The sequence below is a fragment of the Rattus rattus genome, chromosome 13, assembly GCF_011064425.1.
Source record: "Rattus rattus isolate New Zealand chromosome 13, Rrattus_CSIRO_v1, whole genome shotgun sequence".
Classification (NCBI taxonomy): Eukaryota; Metazoa; Chordata; class Mammalia; order Rodentia; family Muridae; genus Rattus; species Rattus rattus.
This window is the reverse complement of record NC_046166.1, coordinates 27,008,691-27,028,708: the sequence shown is the minus strand read 5'-3', so window position 1 is coordinate 27,028,708 and position 20,018 is coordinate 27,008,691. Positions and strand designations below refer to the sequence as shown.

The 20,018-nt window shown below is 37.8% G+C and overlaps 1 protein-coding gene across 1 annotated transcript in view; it reads left to right on the top strand.

Moving 5' to 3' along the window:
• Positions 1–20,018, top strand: part of LOC116914230 (probable ATP-dependent RNA helicase DDX60) — a 159,955-nt gene that overhangs the window by 77,704 nt on the left and 62,233 nt on the right. Inside the window, exons 11-13 of the mRNA XM_032918425.1 lie at positions 8,572–8,677; positions 9,087–9,202; positions 12,644–12,801. Of these exons, the coding sequence (XP_032774316.1) occupies positions 8,572–8,677; positions 9,087–9,202; positions 12,644–12,801 (380 nt within the window). The remainder of the gene's footprint in view (positions 1–8,571; positions 8,678–9,086; positions 9,203–12,643; positions 12,802–20,018) is intronic.

Below are 20,018 nucleotides of genomic sequence, written 5' to 3'. Positions count from 1 at the left end.
TGTACCCCAATTTTTAATAGGATTATTTGGTTCTCTAGAATCTAACTTTTGAATTCTTTATATATGTTATATATAGACCTCTATCAGATGTAGATTGGAAAAGATCTTTTTCCAATCTGTTGATTGCTAAGGTCCTATTAACAGTGTCTTTTTGCCTCACAGAAGGGCAATTTATGAGGTCCCATTTGTCAATTCTGATCTGAGAGCATGTCATTGGTGTTCTGTTCAGAAAATTTTCCCCTATGTGATCAAGGCTCTTGTCCACTTTTCTCTTCTCTACTAGTTTCAGTGTATCTGGTTTTTATGTGGAGGTCCTTGATCCATGGACTTGAGCTTTGTACAAAGGAGACAAGAATGGGTCAATTTGCATTCTTCTACATGCTGATTCCAGTTGAATCAGCACCATTTGTTGAAATGTTGTGCTTTTTATACTGGATGGTTATAGTACCTGTGTCAAAGATCAAAAGTGACCATAGTTTGTGGGTTAATTTCTGGGTCTTCAATTCTATTCTATTGATCTACCTACCTGTCTCTGTACCAATACCATGCAGTTTTTATCCCGATTGCTCTGTAATACAGTTTGGAGGTCAGGATGAGATTTCCCAAGTTCTTTTTTTAATTGTAAAAATATTTTAAGCTATCCTGACTTTTTTGTGCAATGAACTTGCAAATTGTTCTTTCTAACTCCATGAAGAATTGAGTTGGAATTTTGATGCGGATTGCATTGAATCTGTAGATTGCTTTTGACAAGATGGCCATTTTTACTGTATTAATCTTGCCAATCCATGAGCATGGGAGGTCTTTCCATCTTCTGAGATCTTCTTCATTTGCTTTCTTTAGAGACTTGAAGTTCTTGTCATACAGATCCTCTTGCTTGGTTAGGAGTCACATGAAGTTATTTATATTATGTGTATATACTGAAAGGTATCATTTCAGGTCATTTTCTTTCTCAGTCTGTTTATCCTTCCAGGTAGGGAAGGCTACTGATTTGATTAATTTCATATCCTGCTACTTTGCTGGAGTTGTTCAGTAGTTCTCTGAGTGAAATTTTTTGGGTTCATAAGTATACTATCATATCATCTGCAAATAGTGGTATTTTGACTTCTTTCTTTTAATTTGTATTCTTTGACTTCTTTTTGTTGTCTAATTGCTCTGACTAGGACTTCAAGTACCATATTGAATAGGAAGAGAGTGGGTGGCTTTCTCTAGTCCTTTAATTTAGTGGAATTGCTTCAGATTTATTTCCATTTAGTTTGATGTTGGCTACTGGTTTGCTGTATATTGCTTTTAGTATGTTTAAGTATGGACCTCGAATTCCTGATCTTTCCAAGACTTATGATGAAGGGGTGTTGAATTTTTCAAATCCTTTCTCAGCCTCTAATGAGATGATAATATGTTTTTTCTTTGAGTTTGTTTATATAGTGGATTATGTGGATTTCCATATACTGAACCATTCTGCATTCTTGGGATAAAGCCTACTTGACCATGACCATATTGCATGATCATTTTGATGTGTTCTTGGATTCAAGAATTTTATTGAAGTTTTTTTTTCATGAGGGAATTTGGTCTGAAATTCTCTTTCTTTGTAGAAGGTTTTTTGTTGTTTTTCTTTTGTTTTATTTTGTTGAATAGTTTGGATAGTATTGTTTTTAGTTTTTTTTTGGAAAAGTTTGAAGAATATTGGTATTATTAGGTCTTTTTTGAAGGTCTGCACTAAACCCATCTGGTTCTGGGCTTTTTTTGGTTGGGAGACTTTTTAATGACTGCTTCTATTTCTTTGGGATTATGGGGCTGTTTAGATGGTTTAGCTGATCCTGATTTAACTTTGGTACCTTATATCTGTCTAGAAAATTGTCCATTTCTTCCAGATTTTCCATTTTTGTTGAGTATAGACTTTTGTAGTGGGAATGGATAATTTTTTGCATTTCCTCAGATTCTGTTGTTATGTCTCCCTTATTTGGATACAGTCTCTGTGCCCTCTGGTTAGTCTGGCTAAGGGTTTATCTATCTTGTTGATTTTCTCAATGAACCACCTACTGGTTCTGTTGATTCTTTGTATAGTTCTTTTTGTTTCTACTTGGTTGCTTTCAGTCCTGAGTTTTATTATTTCCTGCCTTCTATTCCTCTTTCATGTATTTGCTTCTTTTTGTTCTAAAGCTTTCAGGTGTGCTGTCAAGCTGCTAGTGTATGCTTCCTCTAGTTTCTTTTCGGAGGCACTCATAGCTATGATTTTTTTTTCCTCTTAGCACTGCTTTAATTGTTTCCCATAAGTTTGGGTATGTTGTGCCTTCATTTTCTTTAAATTCTAAAAAGTATTTAACTTCTTTCTTTATTTCTTCCTTGTTCAACTCATCATTGAGTGAAATGTTGTTCAGCTTCCAAGCATGTATGGGCTTTCTGTTGCTTTTGTTGTTATTGAAGACCAGCATTAGTCCATTGTGCTCTGATAGGATGCATGGGATTATTTCAGTCTTCTTGTACTTGTTGAGGCCTGTTTTGTGACTGGTTATATGGTAAATTTTTGAGAAGGTACCATGAGGTGTTGAGCAGAAGGTATATTCTTTTGTTTTAGGATCAAATGGTGTGTAGATGCAACATTTTTTTTTTTATTGGGACCATTTGCTTAGAAACTTTTTTTCAAGTCTTTTACTCTGAGGTAGTATTTGTCTTTGCCACTGAGAGGCATTTCATGTATGCAGCAAAATGCTGGGTCCTATTACACATCCAGCCTGTCGGTCTTTGTCTTTTTCCAATTTTAGTATATGTGCTGCCGAAGCGAGCATGGTCTTTGTCTTTTTATTGGGGGAATTGAGCCCATAGATGTTAAGAGATATTAAGGAATAGTGATTGTTTTTATTTTTGTTGTTGTTGTTAGAGGTGGAATCATGTTTTTGTGGCTCTCATCTTTTGGTTTGTTGCAAGAACATTACTTTCTTGCTTTTTCTAGGATATAGTTTCCCTCCTTGTGTTGGAATTTTCCATCTATTATCCTTTGTATCTGGATTTGTAGAAGGATATTGTGTAAATTTGGTTTTGTCATGGAATATCTTGGTTTCTCCATCTATGTTAATTGAAAGGTTTGCTGGATATAGCCCAGGCTGGCATTTGTATTCTCTAAGGATCTGTATGACATCTGCTTGGGATCTTCTAGGTTACATAATCTCTGTAAAGAAATCTGATGTAATTCTGATAGGTCTACCTTCATGTGTTACTCGACCATTTTCCCTTACTGCTTTTAATATTCTTTCTTGGTTTTGTTCATTTGGTGTTTTGACTATTATATAACGGGAGGCATTTCTTTTCTGGTCCAATCTATTTGGAGTTCTGTAGGCTTCTTGCATGTTCATGGGCCTCTCTTTCTTTAGGTTAGGGAAATTTTCTTCTATAACTTTGCTGAAGATATTTACTGGCCTTTAAGTTGTGAATCTTCACTCTGTTCTATACCTATTTATCCTTAGGTTTGGCCTTCTCATTGTGTCTTGAATTTCCTGAAGGTTTTGGGTTAGGAGTTTTTTTTTTTTGGTTCTTTTTTTTTCGGAGAAGGTTTTTCCTAGGTAAGTTACCACTGGAAGTCCCCAGCCCTTTTAGGAGCTTTTTGCATTTTGCATTTTCTTTCACTGTTGTGTCAGTGTTTTCTTTGGTATCTTCTGTCCCTGAAATTCCCTCTTCATTCTCTTGTATTCTGTTTGTGAAGCTTGCATCTGTGACTCCTGATCTCTATCCTAGGCTTTCTATCTCCAGATCTGTCTTCTTTTGTGATTTCTTTATTGTTTCTGTTTCCACTTGTAGCTCCCTTACCCCCATTGCCTCTACCTCTTTTTCCAAGAGATGGGAAGCTTCTCTAGAGTACCACTCCATCCTGAGGCATGTAGTCCCAGCATGTCTTAATATATCCACTCCCATATATGCTAAACCAGGCCGTCCAAGTAGGGAGGGATGGGGTCTGATAGCAGGGAACAGAGACTGAGAAAGCACCCTGTTCTACTTGTTAGGAGAACCACAGGAACACTTAGCTGCACATTTGCTATACATGTGTAGAGGTTTAGGTCCAACTCCTGCATGTTCTCTGTTGGTGGCCCAGGCTCTGAGTTAGTTGATTCAGTGTGTATTCTTGTAGTGTCCTTGACCCCTCTGAATTGCTCACTTCTATCTCACTCTTCCACAAGATTCCCAGGCTCTGCATGATGTTTGGTTGAAGGTCTCTGCATCTGCTTTTATCAGATGCATGAAGCCTCTCAGGAGATAATTATTCTACATTCCTGTCTGTAAGCATAACAGAGTATCATTAATAGTGTCCGCGGTTAACTCTCTCACATGGAATGGATCTCAATTAAGTTTTCATCAGAGGCAGAGTGGGTGAGGAGACCTCAACCAGGAGGCTCTCATTTTAACTCCATAAACCATATAACTGAAGAAGACTTGTCTGCCGTGCCCAGAAGTGAGTGCTCTTTCTGTGGCCATTCTGTCTGTGTTAAAGTGGAACATCACTGCACAAACTTAAGTCGGGTGAATAGCCATCAGTGTGGGTAGATGGGAGTATATGAGTTTGAAAGGTTTAGTACTTTCTAGAATCCTTGGCAGCCCAGCTCTTGACAGCCCAAAAGTGAACTAGGAAGCCTAAGTAAAAAGGTACATTGAAAAGAAAAAGAATTTTATTTTATTTATTTATTCATTTTTTTGAGACAAGGTCTTACTGTGTAGCCGAGGTTGTTTTGAAACCGACTGTGTAATATACACTGGCCACCACGTTGTAGCAAGCCTCCTGCCTTAGTCTCTTAAGTGCTAGGATCACAGAATGGCCGCATCCACTTTAAATTCATTTTAAATCAGATTTTACTGTAATTCTTATTCAGCTTAAATGGGTTTACATTGTTAATGACAGTTATGGTAGCCGTTCCATTTGACATCATTAGGATTATAGGGGAAATGGAGTCATTCTATATACTACTGTGGCCATAAAACCTGTCAATAACTTTGTTTTACTTTTGATTTTCAGAAAAAGTGGTGCGAGTATTTCACCCTAAGTAATGTGGATATATTTGAATTTTGGAGCCTCGATTTACTTCACGTTTCTGACTTAAGTGATGAGCCTTTGTTGAAGAATATTGCTTTTTACTATGAATATGAAAATAAAGGAGGTATCAATAAACTATATGATAAATATCACCTTCCTTTAAAGAGAAAATTCATAAAGGATTTAAAGCTTCAAAACCATTTATTTTTCTAAAAATTATTTATTTACTTTACATTCCACTATCAGCCCCCCCATTACCCCCTCATGAAGATCTCCCTCCATTCCTCCCTCTCCTTCTCCCCTAAGAAGGGGGAGCCCCTCAGGGTATTACCACTCACTACTCCCCACTGTGGAACTAAATGCATCCTCTCTCACTGAGCCTGACGAGGTAGCCCAGTTAGAGGAACGGGATCCACATGCAGGCAACAGATTCAGGCAACATACCACTCCAGTGGTTGGGGGAGGCACATAAAGATCCAGATGCACATCTACTTTACATATGTGAAAGAGGGGAGGGTGGGATGGGGTGGGGTTTAGGTCCAGCCTGTGCTTGCTCCCTTTGTGATTCAAAAGCCACGCAGGGTCCAGGTTAGTTGACTCTGTTGGTCTTCCTATGGAGTACCTGTTCTCTTTGAGACCCACAATCCTTTCCCCAACTCTTCATAAGATTCCCAAGCTCCATCTAATGTTTAGCTGTGGGTCTCTGTCAAACCATTTTTTAAATGTCTGTTGTATAAATAGTAATTACTTTCCAGTTTCCCAGTCTTTGTCTGTTTAAAATTTTATTTAGTGGTAATCAGAATATAGTAATCCAAATATTTTTCAACTTAATATTATTTCGTAAGTATTTTTGTGAAAAGCATGTGTTTGACATTTCACAACAGTTCATTTTCACACATGGTATATAATGATTATTATAAAATCACTCTCATTAATAAAACATCTCACTATTATTAGATATTTAGAGATTTTTGTCTTTCTAAGAGATAAGGACAATCTCTACACTTTCTTTGTGTACATTTTTTTGTTGTTGTTTGAATAATTTTTTCTCATGTTTTAATAGTGATTGGACAATAAGACACATTTTGAGGAACAGAACTTGAGTGTTATTGAAATGTCTTTTACATCAAGATTTGTTTCCTTTATATTATTCCATCATTATGCATTGGAATAAATTAGCTTCTTATAAAATAATGATTCTTTGCTAATTTTTATTTTAGTTTTAGTTAGTGTTACTGGGTACAAGGTTATGTGTTGTATAATATTTTTATTCTCTTAAAAAATAATTAAATCTTTACTGCTGGTTATTATTAGTTAAGACAGTTTTTAATATTAAGGTGTCAAACAGAAAAGCAAGATTGGTTTTAAGATGTGTCAGGGACATTATCTATAGAGTGATCATTTTCATTTAGATTCAGTCTGAAGCCTACTGAAAATTCCACTGTTTGCCTCATATTTCCAAGCATGGTTACTTGAGTGAAGGTGTGTGTGTGTGTGTGTGTGTGTGTGTGTGTGTGTGTGTGTGTGTGCGCACGCACATTGGGAGGTACATGCATGTGGTTCTAGACATAAGTCAATGCTTCTTAATACTGAATATTTTTAATTATGATCCAGGCCTGGATTTGAAAGTAGGAGATGTCATCATGAAAGAGTATATACATCTCTGGGACACTTTGTCAAAGTTAGTCAAAAAGTTTGATGTGGGAAAACCAATTCCTCTGAGAACAACAAAAGTTCATTTTATTGAAAAGACACTGTCGCCAATCAAAGGTAATTTATTGCCAACTTAATTTTGAGGAAAAAAATTTAAAGCTCCAAGTAGAAATGATTTTCTAGCATTTATGTGTTTTATATAGTTGTCATGTTCATGTGGTGGTGTGTGATTTGACTAATATTGAAAACATATTTTTCTTGTAAATAAGTTTGCCAATTTAAAAATAAAAAACAGATTTGAGTAAATTCTATTTCTAGCAATATAACCTCTGTCAACTGTGTAAAAATGGTGGATGGAAGACTCTCAGATTCTCTTATATAATGGTAGTTCCATTTACAGCAATAGCGTGGGAGACATCAGCAAGGTAACTCTGGGGAAGATGAGAACCACCTAAACCAGTTGAGAGTCCAGTGTGACTCCATACTCAGCATCTGCCTTATGTAGCAACAAAAGTAACCTGTAGATGTGTGTTGGGAGGCGGGGAAGAATGAGAACCTGAAGAATAAAAAGAAGCCAGCAATCACTTTAGAAAGCTTTTGCCTAAATCACTGCAAACCACAGATGTAAAGATTGTTGTATCTTCCCTGGGAGCAGCCACAGGAGCCAAGGCCAGAGCCAGGTGGTGATGGAACTCAGTCTTCACACCACCCAGGCTTATAAGGACATAAGTCAAAGGTTAGCTCCCCCTAGACCAGCCTGTAATGAACAGAAGTGAAAAGGAGTCATACTGAGTCTGCAGCATAATAAATTACTCTTGAGTTCTCTACTTTGGAAGACAGGAGGTGGATGTGAGTTTGGAATCTTGGGATGGAGTACACACTAGTTTGGAAGCATCTTTAGTGAGGAACAAGAGAGCTAGGGTATTCTCTAGTTCCTATTTTGAATTGGACTGAGTGAGGGCTATTCCCTTGCTTCTGGCTTGATCTTTGTGGATGATAAGGAGAAAAGTACTAAACTAATTTTTACAAAATGTGTCTGGGCAAACACAGGAACAGAGAGCATCAGGAGAATTATGATTTTGTTAAATAAAGAGTATTCATTAGTCAATTATAACAGCCATTGAATGCTTCTGATCTATTTATTTTCTGTCTGTCTGTCTGTCTGTCTATCTATCTATCTATCTATCTATCTATCTATCTATCTATCATCTATCTATCTATCTATCTATCTATCTATCTATCTATCATCCATATATCTCTTTTTATTCACATATCTATATTTATCATCTGCACATTTATCTTTTTATTCATCTATCATCTATCTGTCTGTCTTATCATTTTTGTCCTTTATCTATCTGTTATTGCATATGTTTGTTTATAAATCAAAAGGAAGTTCAAAAGGCTTCTGTAATAATACCAATCACATAACCTTTGTCTTTCACTCTTTTCAATTTCATTTTTTGACTCTGTGTATGTGATCTCTCAAATTGCTATCTTTAGATTCCTTATCTCTTAGTAGACAATGATGAAAGGATTAAACATTTGAAAATAAGTGCCACAGCAATTATCTATCTACTATTTATCTCCTTATCTTCTATTAATAATCTGTCGTCTTCATCATCATCATGTATCTACCTTCTATCTTTTTCTGTTTAGTCACCCAGTTGCCTACTTATTTAATCTACTGACCTATTTACTTATTTGTTTGTTTGTTTGTTTGTTTTCTACTATTTTCCAAAAGACTCTGTGTGGGAAATAGCTTTATGCACAGGATTGGGATTAGAATATAAAATATAAATAAAGTAAATATAAAATGTTTTTAAATGTGAAAATTTGAAAAACAATTATTGTCTTCCTGTCTGAAAATTTCACATTTAAATTTATGGCAATTTTTGTATTTACAGAAAGTTCCCAGGAGACGATGCCAAATTTAGGTTTCATTCCAATATCATGTAATTTAGTTGATGAGTTTACTGGAGACATTTTGAAAGACTTGCCTTTCCTAAAGAGGTAAGGCCTAAATGTATTTTAATAAATACCTGTTTGGAATGGATAAGTTACTTATTAAAGTTCTTTGAGAAAATCTTTCCTGAATAAACTTCAGAAACATGACACATCTAAAATGGTAGATTATATGTGTAACATACGGTCTGTTGACTTTCTTTATGATATCCGTATGATTTTATTTGGATAATGAAGCACCTCACCATTATGATAAATTATTGAAACAAGGGATGGTTGAGATTGTTGGAGACATGAAGAGGTCCTGGTTCCTGAAACTTCTAGTAGAACTCTCTTTGGGTTCTACCACACATGTTGTATTCCAGGAAGAGGAAAAGGAATTATGGTTTTTAAAGTTTTACAAGGTGTTGGATTTGGAGGCATGGGTTTGAAGTACATTTTTCTTTTTGTCTTACAGTGATGACCCCATTGTTATGTCACTGGTTAAGCATAAAGAATTTGATGAGCTTGTGCACTGGCATTCCCACAGACCCTTGAGTGATGATTATGACAGGACAAAGGCCACTTTTGATGGTGAGCTTGCTGATTCAGCTGAAAGAATTTAAATCTACTTCACTCTGATATTTCTTTCAAAAGGAAGTGCATTATAAACATAAATGAAAAGTTTTGAGGAAGAACAGTCAATGAGATATTCAGACGTATAACAGGGAGAATGTTAATAGAGAATTATCACTTTGTTTCCTGGTGGTTGGTTGTTTATACAGAGCTTGTAGATATGATAGGGAGAGGAATACATATGTGAACTTTGTCTCATGAGCTTGTCACTGTGTTAAGAAAAGATGGTTTATTGTTTAAGGAATCTGGATGTTCTTTGAAATCTAATATATAGAGATTAAGCTTACAGCTCTTTGACTGATTTATTGCCCAGGATAAGGGCTTTATATTTTCCTACACAGTAATTCAAGGAACCAGAATATCTTAGATGGTGTTCTTCTTGGTTCTGCCTTCTTTAGCTTATTCTCAGGGTACACACTGGGAATGCTTACAGTATGTATTAAAAAACAAAAATAAAAACAAAAATCAACCACCTAGAGTTTGTGCATAGAGCCCTACTCATCACTGCTGAACTATTGGATATTGAGATTCTGGAGAAAAGACAGTCATTATCTTCAGTTGTATACCATTGCTAGTTGTTCAAACCCACAGACAAACCAATAGTCATGATTAAAATGAATGGGTCATGAATCAAAACAAAAAGATATAAGTTTGGAAAAGAGACTTTTAGGAAGATGGGAGAGATAACAGAGTAAAAAGAATATAAAAGAGAATAGGGTAAATGTGGTAGTTTGAATATGCTTGGCCCAGGGTATGCACTATTAAGGAGTGTGTCCTTATTGGAGTAAGTGTGGTTTTGTTGGAGGAAGTTTGTCACTTTGGGGTTGAGGTTTGAGATATTTCCCTAGCTGCTGGGAAGTCAACCTTCTGAATGTCTTCAGAACAAGATGTAGAACTCTCAACTTCTCCAGTGCCATGCCTGCTTGGATGCTGCCATGCCCCTGCCTTGAGGATAATGCACTGAACCTCTGAACCTGTAACATTTAATTGGTCAGAGTGTCTGTCTACAGCAATGGAAACCCTAACTAAGAAGTTTATACCAGGAGTCAGGTATGGCTGTGATAAGCCTGACCATGTTTTTGTTTGAAGGAATGTGGATTTGGGGACTTTAGGTTTGGAAAGCCATGGAATGCTTTAAGTGAGACTTAATGGTCATCCTAGTAGGAATATGGAAGACATTGGTGCTGAGGGTGATTTGAACTCTGGAGATCATCCTTATGATATTTTGGTGAAAAATGTTGTTGCTTCTGCCCCTGTCTGAAGAGTCTGTCTGAGACTAAGGTGAAGAGTCTCAGATTAATTGCATGGACAAAGGATGTCTCACAAATGCCCAGAATAGACTTTGTTTTCTGGTTTACTCTCATGAAAAACATTTTGATCAAGCACAGCAAGCTTAAAACGAAAAAGCACAAAATGTATTGTTCAAGTAATAAAGGGGCACCAGGAAGTAAAATTGAACTGAATCCCATGTTCAAGGAGATAAACAGATTAAGGGAGTGGTGATCTTGGGGCAGGATCCCACCCAGCTGAGCTTATTGTTCGTGTTTTCAGTTGAACAAGGAATAGTTAGATCATGTCAGGTGTTATCACCTGGTTATTGTTTTCATTTGGAATGAACTACAATCCAGAAATGGAGGGCAGACTTGTAATCCAGCCAAGTTCCAGCTCCAACAAGCAGCAGAACTCGGCAGCTTTGGTCATGTGGCTTTGGCTTTAGAGTCAAGAATAGAAGGGATAACTGGGACAGTTGATGGTGGTCAGCTGGAGCGAAGAAGTCAGTGGTGATTAAGAAGAGTCCAGCATCACTGAAGTGCAGTCCTCTGGGAAGTGTTTTCTGAGAGCACGAAGAAGCTCTGTTCCAGAGATTGGGAAGGTTATATGGGTGCTGCAGCCTAGGTTAATGTGTAAGAATCACCCAGATGGCACTGGTTTTGAAGGCATGAAGGGGTCATGGAGAGCAGCTGAGACTTGTCATTATTAGAGGCCAGAAGAGGCCATTGGTGAAGGTGAAGCCTCAGTTGCAGTTGATGCCCCAGAACTGAAGGAGTCATGCAAAGAAGTTGAGGCTTAGCACTGTAAAGGGAGTCTATGTGAGGCTATTGGTGAAGCCTAGTTGCAGTTGAAGACCCCAGAGTTTTGGAGATGTCAGTACCATGGATGATCACCAAGAACAGCAGCAGCAGTGGAGTGGATCAACCTGAACTTAGAGTGCTACAGAGGGCAGAGCTGGAGAAGTGATGTGAGCCTCTTGGAGAAGCCTTGAAGATTGTGTGTGGATCCCAGACATTGGAACAAGAACATGTAAAGGCGGAGAACATGAAGATGCACAGTTTAGAATTTGCCCAGCTGTTTTTAGGTCTTGCTTTGGTCCAATATTTCCTCACTATGATGTTTTGGAATTATCATGTATATCCTGTGAAGTTGGAGGTATATGATCTGCTTTTGGAGTTTTGACTTTATATGGGATTACAGTTAAGTGATTAGATAAATCTCAGAAGAGTTTTTGAACTTTGAACTTTTAACATTGTTGAAACTGTTATAGACTATGGAACATTTGAAGTTGGACTAAATGTACTTTGCATAATGCTAGGTATGGCCCCCACAGACTCATGTATTTAAACAAGCCTATGGGTGCCAGGGAGTGGAATGTGTCGGTTTGAATATGACTCAGGAAACAGCACTATTAGGAGGTAAAGCCTTGGAGGAAGTGTGTTAGTTTTGGGGTGGGCTTTGAGACTTTTTTCCTTGTGCCTGGAGCCAGTCTTCTTCTGAATGCAGTCAGAAAGGACATAGAACTCTAAGCTCCTTCTGTAGTGCCATGCCTGCCTGGATGCTGCCATGCTTCCTGCCTTGATGATAATGGGCTGAACCTCTGAATCTGTAAGGCAACCACAATTAAATGTCTTTTATAAGATTTGACTTGATGATGGTGTCTCTTCACAGCAATGGAAATTCTAACTAAGACAGTAAGTAATTAGAGTACAGAATATACAAATTACGTAATATACGAATTGTCAGAAAGCACATTTGATCAATAAAATTAAAAAAAAATCTTGGTATTTCTTTTGGAAGTAGGCAATGAAAACTTGTCTTGGAAGTGTTAGAATTGCTGGGAGTTGTTGGCCAGTGGTAGAGCCCTTAACCTGTGTGTATGGAATACTAGGTTTAATTCGATAGACAAAAAAAAAGAAGTTTAAAAAGTGTCACTTTTGTAGATATGTTAGAAGTTATATGGATGAGATTGCCTAATTTAAGATACCTTCTCTGACAAAACTGATTATGTAACATTACTGTTCTATAATAGAATGAATACTGCCTGGGTATAGAATGGTGTGAAGATTTAGAGAGATGCAACTAAGAAATCATAGAAATTTTATTTACATTTTTTCTTTTTTTCAGACAAAAAAGACCCCCATTATCTTAGAAGTTTGCAGAAGTATCATCTTTTTCAACGATTTTATGGGAGCTCATTAGAATCGGTCACTTCAAAGATCATCACAACTGAAGGTCCTAAGCCAAAGAAGGATTGTATTAAGTCTAAGAGAACAAAGGCACATGTATGTTTCTGTCAATTTTATTATTATAAAATTCTCTCCATAGATGTTTTCCTTTCTTAGTTGTATGGCTGAAATGGTTTGAATGCGATGTCTCCTACAGCCTCAGCGTTTGAATGTGTGGCCTCAGTTGGCAGCCCAGTTGGACAGGCTCAGGAGGCAGTCCTTGCTGGAGACAGCATGTTACTGGAGGCTGGCTTTGAGCGTTTATAGAGTTGCTCTTTGAGTTGGCTCTCTGCTTGCAGTTTAAGATGTAAACTTTCAGCTTCTAGCTCCAGATGCCCTGCTCCTGCACAGCCATAATGGATCCTTATTCCTCTGGAATCATAAGCAAAAATAGCCTCTTTCATAACAAGCTATCTTGGTCATGGTGTTTTATTGCAATACAGAAAAGTAACAAACAAAAGAAGTATTATCATACCTGCTTAGAAAGTCTAACATGGGAACCAGAAGATAGGGGCACTGGAGCTTCAGGTCCCCCAAGCTCCAGACACTGCCCGGACCTGAAGGGACTGGATCAACAGTTCTCTGCACCCAAATCCTGTGGGAGAGAGAGCTAAACCTTCAGAGGGGGCAGACATGCCTGGGAAGCCAGAAGAGATGACACTCTGTTCACATTTCTGACTCCAGAGGAAAACACCTAATGCCATCTGGCACCCGGTACATGGGGGCTCCCTGAAAAGGTGGCACAGGCCCTCCTGGTTGCCGCCCTCATGGAGAGCTCAAAAGCAACCCCTAGTGAGCAACTTGAGCCCCAGGACCACAGGTAAGACCAACTTTTCTGCTCCAAGTGACTTGCCTGGTGGAATCAGGACACAGGCCCACAGGAGCAGCTGAAGACCAGTAGACAGGAAAGACTACACGCCCAAAAGCAGAACACTCTGTTCCCATAACTGGCTGAAAGAAAACAGGAAAACAGATCTTCAGCACTCCTGACACACAGGAATATAGGACGGTCTAGTCACTGTCAGAAATAGCAGAACAAAGTAAGATCAGAGACAATCTGATGGCAAGAGGCAAGCACAGGAACCCAAGCAACAGAAACCAAGAATACATGGCATCATCGGAGCCCAATTCTCCCACCAAAGCAAACACTGAATATCCAAACACACCAAAAACGCAAGATCTAGATTTAAAATCATATTTGATCATGATGCTGGAGGACTTCAAGAAAGATGTGAAGAACTCTCTTAGAGAAACACAGGAAAACATAAATAAATAAGTAGAAGCCTATAGGGAGGAATCACAAAAATCCCTGAAAGAGTTCCAGGAAAACACAAACAGTTGAAGGAATTAAAAATGGAAATAGAAGCAATAAAGAAAGAACACAGGGAAACAACACTGATTATAGAAAACCAAAGGAAGAGACAAGGAGCCGTAAATACAAGCATAACCAACAGAATACAAGAGATAGAAGAGAGAATCTCAGGAGCGGAATATTCCATAGAAAACATTGACACAACGGTCAAAGATAATGTAAAAGGGAAAAAGCTACTGGTCCAAAACATACAGGAAATCCAGGACTCAACGAGAAGGTCAAACCTAAGGATAATAGGTATAGAAGAGAGTGAAGACTCCCAGCTCAAAGGACCAGTAAATATCTTCAACAAAATCATAGAAGAAAACTTCCCTAACCCAAAGAAAGAGATGCCCATAAACATACAAGGAGCCTACAGAACTCCAAATAGATTGGACCAGAAAAGAAAGTCCTCCCGTCACATAATAGTCAAAACACAAACACCAAATGGACAAAATAAAGAAAGAATATTAAAAGCAGTAAGGGAAAAAGGTTAAGTAACATATAAAGGCAGACCTATCAGAATCACACCAGTCTTCTCGCCAGAGACTATGAAAGCCAGAAGATCCTGGACAGATGTCATACAGACCCTAAGAGAACACAAATGCCATCCCAGGTTACTATATCCTGCAAAACTCTCAATTAACATAGATGGAGAAACCAAGATATTCCATGACAAAACCAAATTTACACAGTATCTTTCTACAAATCCAGTGCTACAAAGGAAAGTAAATGGCAAAGCCAAACATAAGGAGACAAGCTGCACCCTAGAAAAAGCAAGAAACTAATCATCTTGGGAACAAAACAAAGAGAAGAAAAAGCACACAAACATAATCTCACATCAACATATGAATATAGCAGGAAGCAATAATCACTATTCCTTAATATCTCTCAACATCAATGGTCTCAGCTCCCCAATAAAAAGGCACAGATTGACAAACTGGATATGCAATGAGGACCCTGCATTCTGCTGCCTACAGGAAACACAGCTCAGAGACAAAGAAAGACACTACCTCAGAGTGAAAGGCTGGAAAACAACTTTCTAAGCAAATGGTTGGAAGAAGCAAGCTGGAGTAGACATTCTAATATCAATAAAATTGATTTTCAACTAAAAGTTATCAAAAAAGATAAGGAAGGACACTTCATATTCATCAAAGGAAAAATCCACCAAAATGAACTCTCAATCCTAAATATCTATGCTCCAAATAAAAGGGCACCTACATACATAAAAGAAACCTTACTGAAGCTCAAAGCACACAGTGCACCTCACACACTAATAGTAGGAGATTTCAACACTGCACTCTCATCAATGGACAGATCATGGAAACAGAAATTAAACAGAGACATAGACAGACTAAGAGAAGTTATGAACCAAATGGACTTAACAGATATTTATAGAACATTTTATCCTAAAAGAAAAGGATATAGCTTCTTCTCACCACCTCATGGTACTGTCTCCAAAACTGACAACACAATAGGTCATAAAACAGGCCTCAACAGATATAGAAAGATAGAAATAATTCCATGCGTCCGATCAGAACACCACGGGCTAAAGCTGGTCATCAATAACAATAAGGGAAGAACGCCCACATATACGTGGAAGTTGAACAATGCAATACTCAATGATAACCTGGTCAAGGAAGAAATAAAGAAAGAAATTAAAGACTTCTTAGAATTTAATGAAAATGAAGGTACAACATACTCAAGCTTATGGGACACAATGAAAGCTGTGCTAAGAGGAAAACTCAAAGCTCTGAGTGCCTGCAGAAAGAAACAGGAGAGAGCATATGTCAGCAGCTTGACATCACACCTAAAAGCTCTAGAACAAAAAGAAGCAAATACACCCAGGAGGAGTAGAAGGCAGGAAATAATCAAACTCAGAGCTGAAATCAGCCAAGTAGAAACAAAAAGGACCACAGAAAGAATCAACAGAACCAAAAGTTGGTTCTTTGAGAAAAATCAACAAGATAGATAAACCCTTAACCAGACAAATGAGAGGACACAGAGAGTGTGTCCAAATTAACAAAATCAGAAATGAAAAGGGAGATATAACTACAGATTCAGAGGAAATTTAAAAATCATCAGATCTTACTATAAAAGCCTATATTCAACAAAACTTGAAAATCTGCAGGAAATGGACAATTTCCTAGACAGATACCAGGTACCGAACTTAAATCAGGAACAGATAATCCAGTTAAACAACCCCATAACTATTAAGGAAATAGAAGCAGTCATTAAAGGTCTACCAACCAAAAAGAGCCCAGGTCCAGACGGGTTTAGTGCAGAATTCTATCAGACCTTCATAGAAGACCTCATACCAATATTATCCAAATTATTCCACAATATTGAAACAGATGGAGCACTACCGAATTCCTTCTATGAAGCCACAATTACTCTTATACCTAAACCACACAAAGACCCAACAAAGAAAGAGAACTTCAGACCAATTTCCCTTATGAATATTGACGCAAAAATACTCAATAAAATTCTGGCAAACCGAATCCAAGAGCACATCAAAACAATCATCCACCATGATCAAGTAGGCTTCATCCCAGGCATGCAGGGATGGTTTAATATACGGAAAACCATCAATGTGATCTATTATATAAACAAACTGAAAGAACAAAACCACATGATCATTTCATTAGATGCTGAGAGAGCATTTGACAAAATTCAACACCCCTTCATGATAAAAGTCCTGGAAAGAATAGGAATTCAAGGCCCATACCTAAACATAGTAAAAGCTATATACAGCAAACCAGTTGCTAACATTAAACTAAATGGAGAGAAACTTGAAGCAATCCCACTAAAATTAGGGACTAAACAAGGCTGACACTCTCTCCCTACTTATTTAATATAATTCTTGAAGTTCTACCCAGAGCAGTCAGACAACAAAAGGAAATCAAGGGAATACAGATTGGAAAAGAAGAAGTCAAAATATCACTATTTGCAGATGATATGAGAGTATATTTAAGTGATCCCAAAAGTACCACCAGAGAACTACTAAAGCTGATAAACAACTTCAGCAAAGTGGCTGGGTATAAAATTAACTCAACTAAATCAGTAGCCTTCCTCTACACAAAAGAGAAACAAGTCAAGGAAGAAATTAGGGAAATGACACCCTTCATAATAGACCCAAACAATATAAAGTACCTCGGTGTGACTTTAAGCAAGCAAGTAAAAGATCTGTACAATAAGAACTTCAAGACTCTGAAGAAAGAAATTGAAGAAGACCTCAGAAGATGGAAAGATCTCCCAAGCTCATGGATTGGCAGGATTAATATAGTAAAAATGTCCATTCTACCAAAAGCAATCTACAGATTCAATGCAATCCCCACCAAAATACCAATCCAATTCTTCAAAGAGTTAGACAGAACAATTTGCAAATTCATCTGGAATAACAAAAAACCCAGGATAGCTAAAACTATCCTCAACAATGAAAGGACTTCTGGGGGAACCACTTTCCCTGAAGTCAAGCAGTATTACAGAGTAACAGTGATAAAAACTGCATGGTATTGGCACAGAGACAGATAGATAGACTAGTGGAATAGAATTGAAGACCCAGAAATGAACCCACACTCCTATGGTCACTTGATTTTTGACAAAGGAGCCAAAACCATCCAATGGAAAAAAGATAGCATTTTCAGCAAATAGTGCTGGTTCAACTGGAGGTCAACATGTAGAAGAATGCAGATCGATCCAAGCTTATCACCCTGTACAAAGCTTAAGTCCAAGTGGATCAAGGACCTCCACATCAAACCAGATACACTCAAACTAATAGAAGAAAAACTAGGGAAGCATCTCGAACACATGGGCACTGAAGAAAATTTCCTGAACAAAACACCAATGGCCTATGCTCTAAGATCAAGAATCGACAAATGGGATCTCATAAAACTGCAAACCTTGTGTAAGGCAAAGGACACTGTGGTTAGGACAAAATGGCAACCAACCAATTGGGAAAAGATCTTTACCAATCCTACAACAGATAGAGGCCTTATATCCAAAATATACAAAGAACTGAAGAAGTTAAACCGCAGGGAGACAAATAACCCTATTAAAAAGTGGAGTTCAGAGCTAAACAAAGAATTCACAGCTGAAGAATGCCAAATGGCTGAGAAACACCTAAAGAAATGTTCAACATCTTTAGTCATCAGGGAAATGCAAATCAAAACAACCCTGAGATTTCACCTTACACCAGTGAGAATGGCTAAGATCAAAAACTCAGGTGACAGCAGATGCTGGCGAGGATGTGGAGAAAGAGGAATACTCCTCCATTGTTGGTGGGATTGCAGACTGGTACAACCATTCTGGAAATCAGTCTGGAGTCCTCAGAAAATTGGACATTGAACTACCTGAGGACCCAGCTATACCTCTCTTGGGCATATACCCAAAAGATGCCCCAACATATAACAAAGACACATGCTCCACTATATTAATATCAGCCTCAATTAAAATTGCCAGAAGCTGGAAAGAACCTAGATGCCCTTCAACAGAGGAATGGATACAGAAAATGTGGTACATCTACACAATGGAATATTACTCCGGTATTAAAAACAATGACTTTATGAAATTCACAGACAAATGGAGGGAACTGGAAAATATCATCCTGAGTGAGGTAACCCAATCACGGAAAAACACACATGGTATGCACTCATTGATAAGTGGCTATTAGCCCAAATGCTTGAATTACCCTAGATGCACAGAACACATGAAACTCAAGAAGGATGACCAAAATGCGAATGCTTCAGTCCTTCTTTTAAAGGGGAACAAGAATACCCTTGGCAGAGAATAGGGAGGCAAAGTTTAAAACAGAGGCAGAAGGAACACCCATTCAGAGCCTGCCCCACATGTGGCCCATACATATACAGCCACCCAATTAGATAAGATGGATGAAACAAAGTAGTGCAGGCCGACAGGAACCAGATGTAGATCTCTCCTGAGAGACACAGCCAGAATATAGCAAATATATAGGCGAATGCCAGCAGCAAACCACTGAACTGGACCCCTGTTGAAGGAATCAGAGGAAGGACTGGAAGAGCTTGAAGGGGCTCGAGACCCCATATGAACAACAATGCCAACCAACCAGAGCTTCCAGGGACTAAGCCACTACCCAAAGACTATTCATGGACTGACCCTGGGCTCCAACCTCATAGGTAGCAATGAATAGCCTAGTAAGAGCACCAGGGGAAAGGGAAGCCCTTGGTCCTGCCAAGACTGAACCCTCAGTGAAAGTGATTGCTGGAGGGAGGGCGGTAATGAGGGGAGGATGGGGAGGGAACACCCATATCAAAGGGGAGGGGGAGCGGCTAGTTGGATGTTGGCCTAGAAACTGGGAAAAGGAATAACAATCAAAATGTAAATAAGAAATACTCAAGTTAATAAAGATAAAAAAAAGAAAGTCTAACATGTATAGAAATTATGTATGATCCTCTCTATGTGATGATATATCCTCTTTTTTAATGATATATCTGTATTTAGAGAAGCAAATAGAGTGCTAGGTGACTAAAGGCTTGGTTTAAAATTTTGCAATAACATTAAGATATAGTTTATTAGCTAATAAGAATCAGAAGGTTTTTACAAATGTAGCAAAAATAAACACAAAATACATAGGTTTCTGTGGTCTAATTACATAAAATTTCTGCATCTTTTCCAAAGTATTTAAATAATTACTGCACTGACTCTGTTTTTCGGGTGCAAAGTTAAGGTCGTTTATTTCCTTTTCCTGTACAGGCTGAATCCTTTTTCCACTTACCTTACTATTATCATTTTCTGTCATTTTTGTATCCAAAGGCCCTAATTGAGAATAAAATACAGGGAATAAAATCTCAATTTATTTCCACACTAATGTACTAAGATCATGTTTGAAAATTATATGTTAGTATTTATGACCATATTCCTGTGCAAGATTATTTTTTAAAACCGG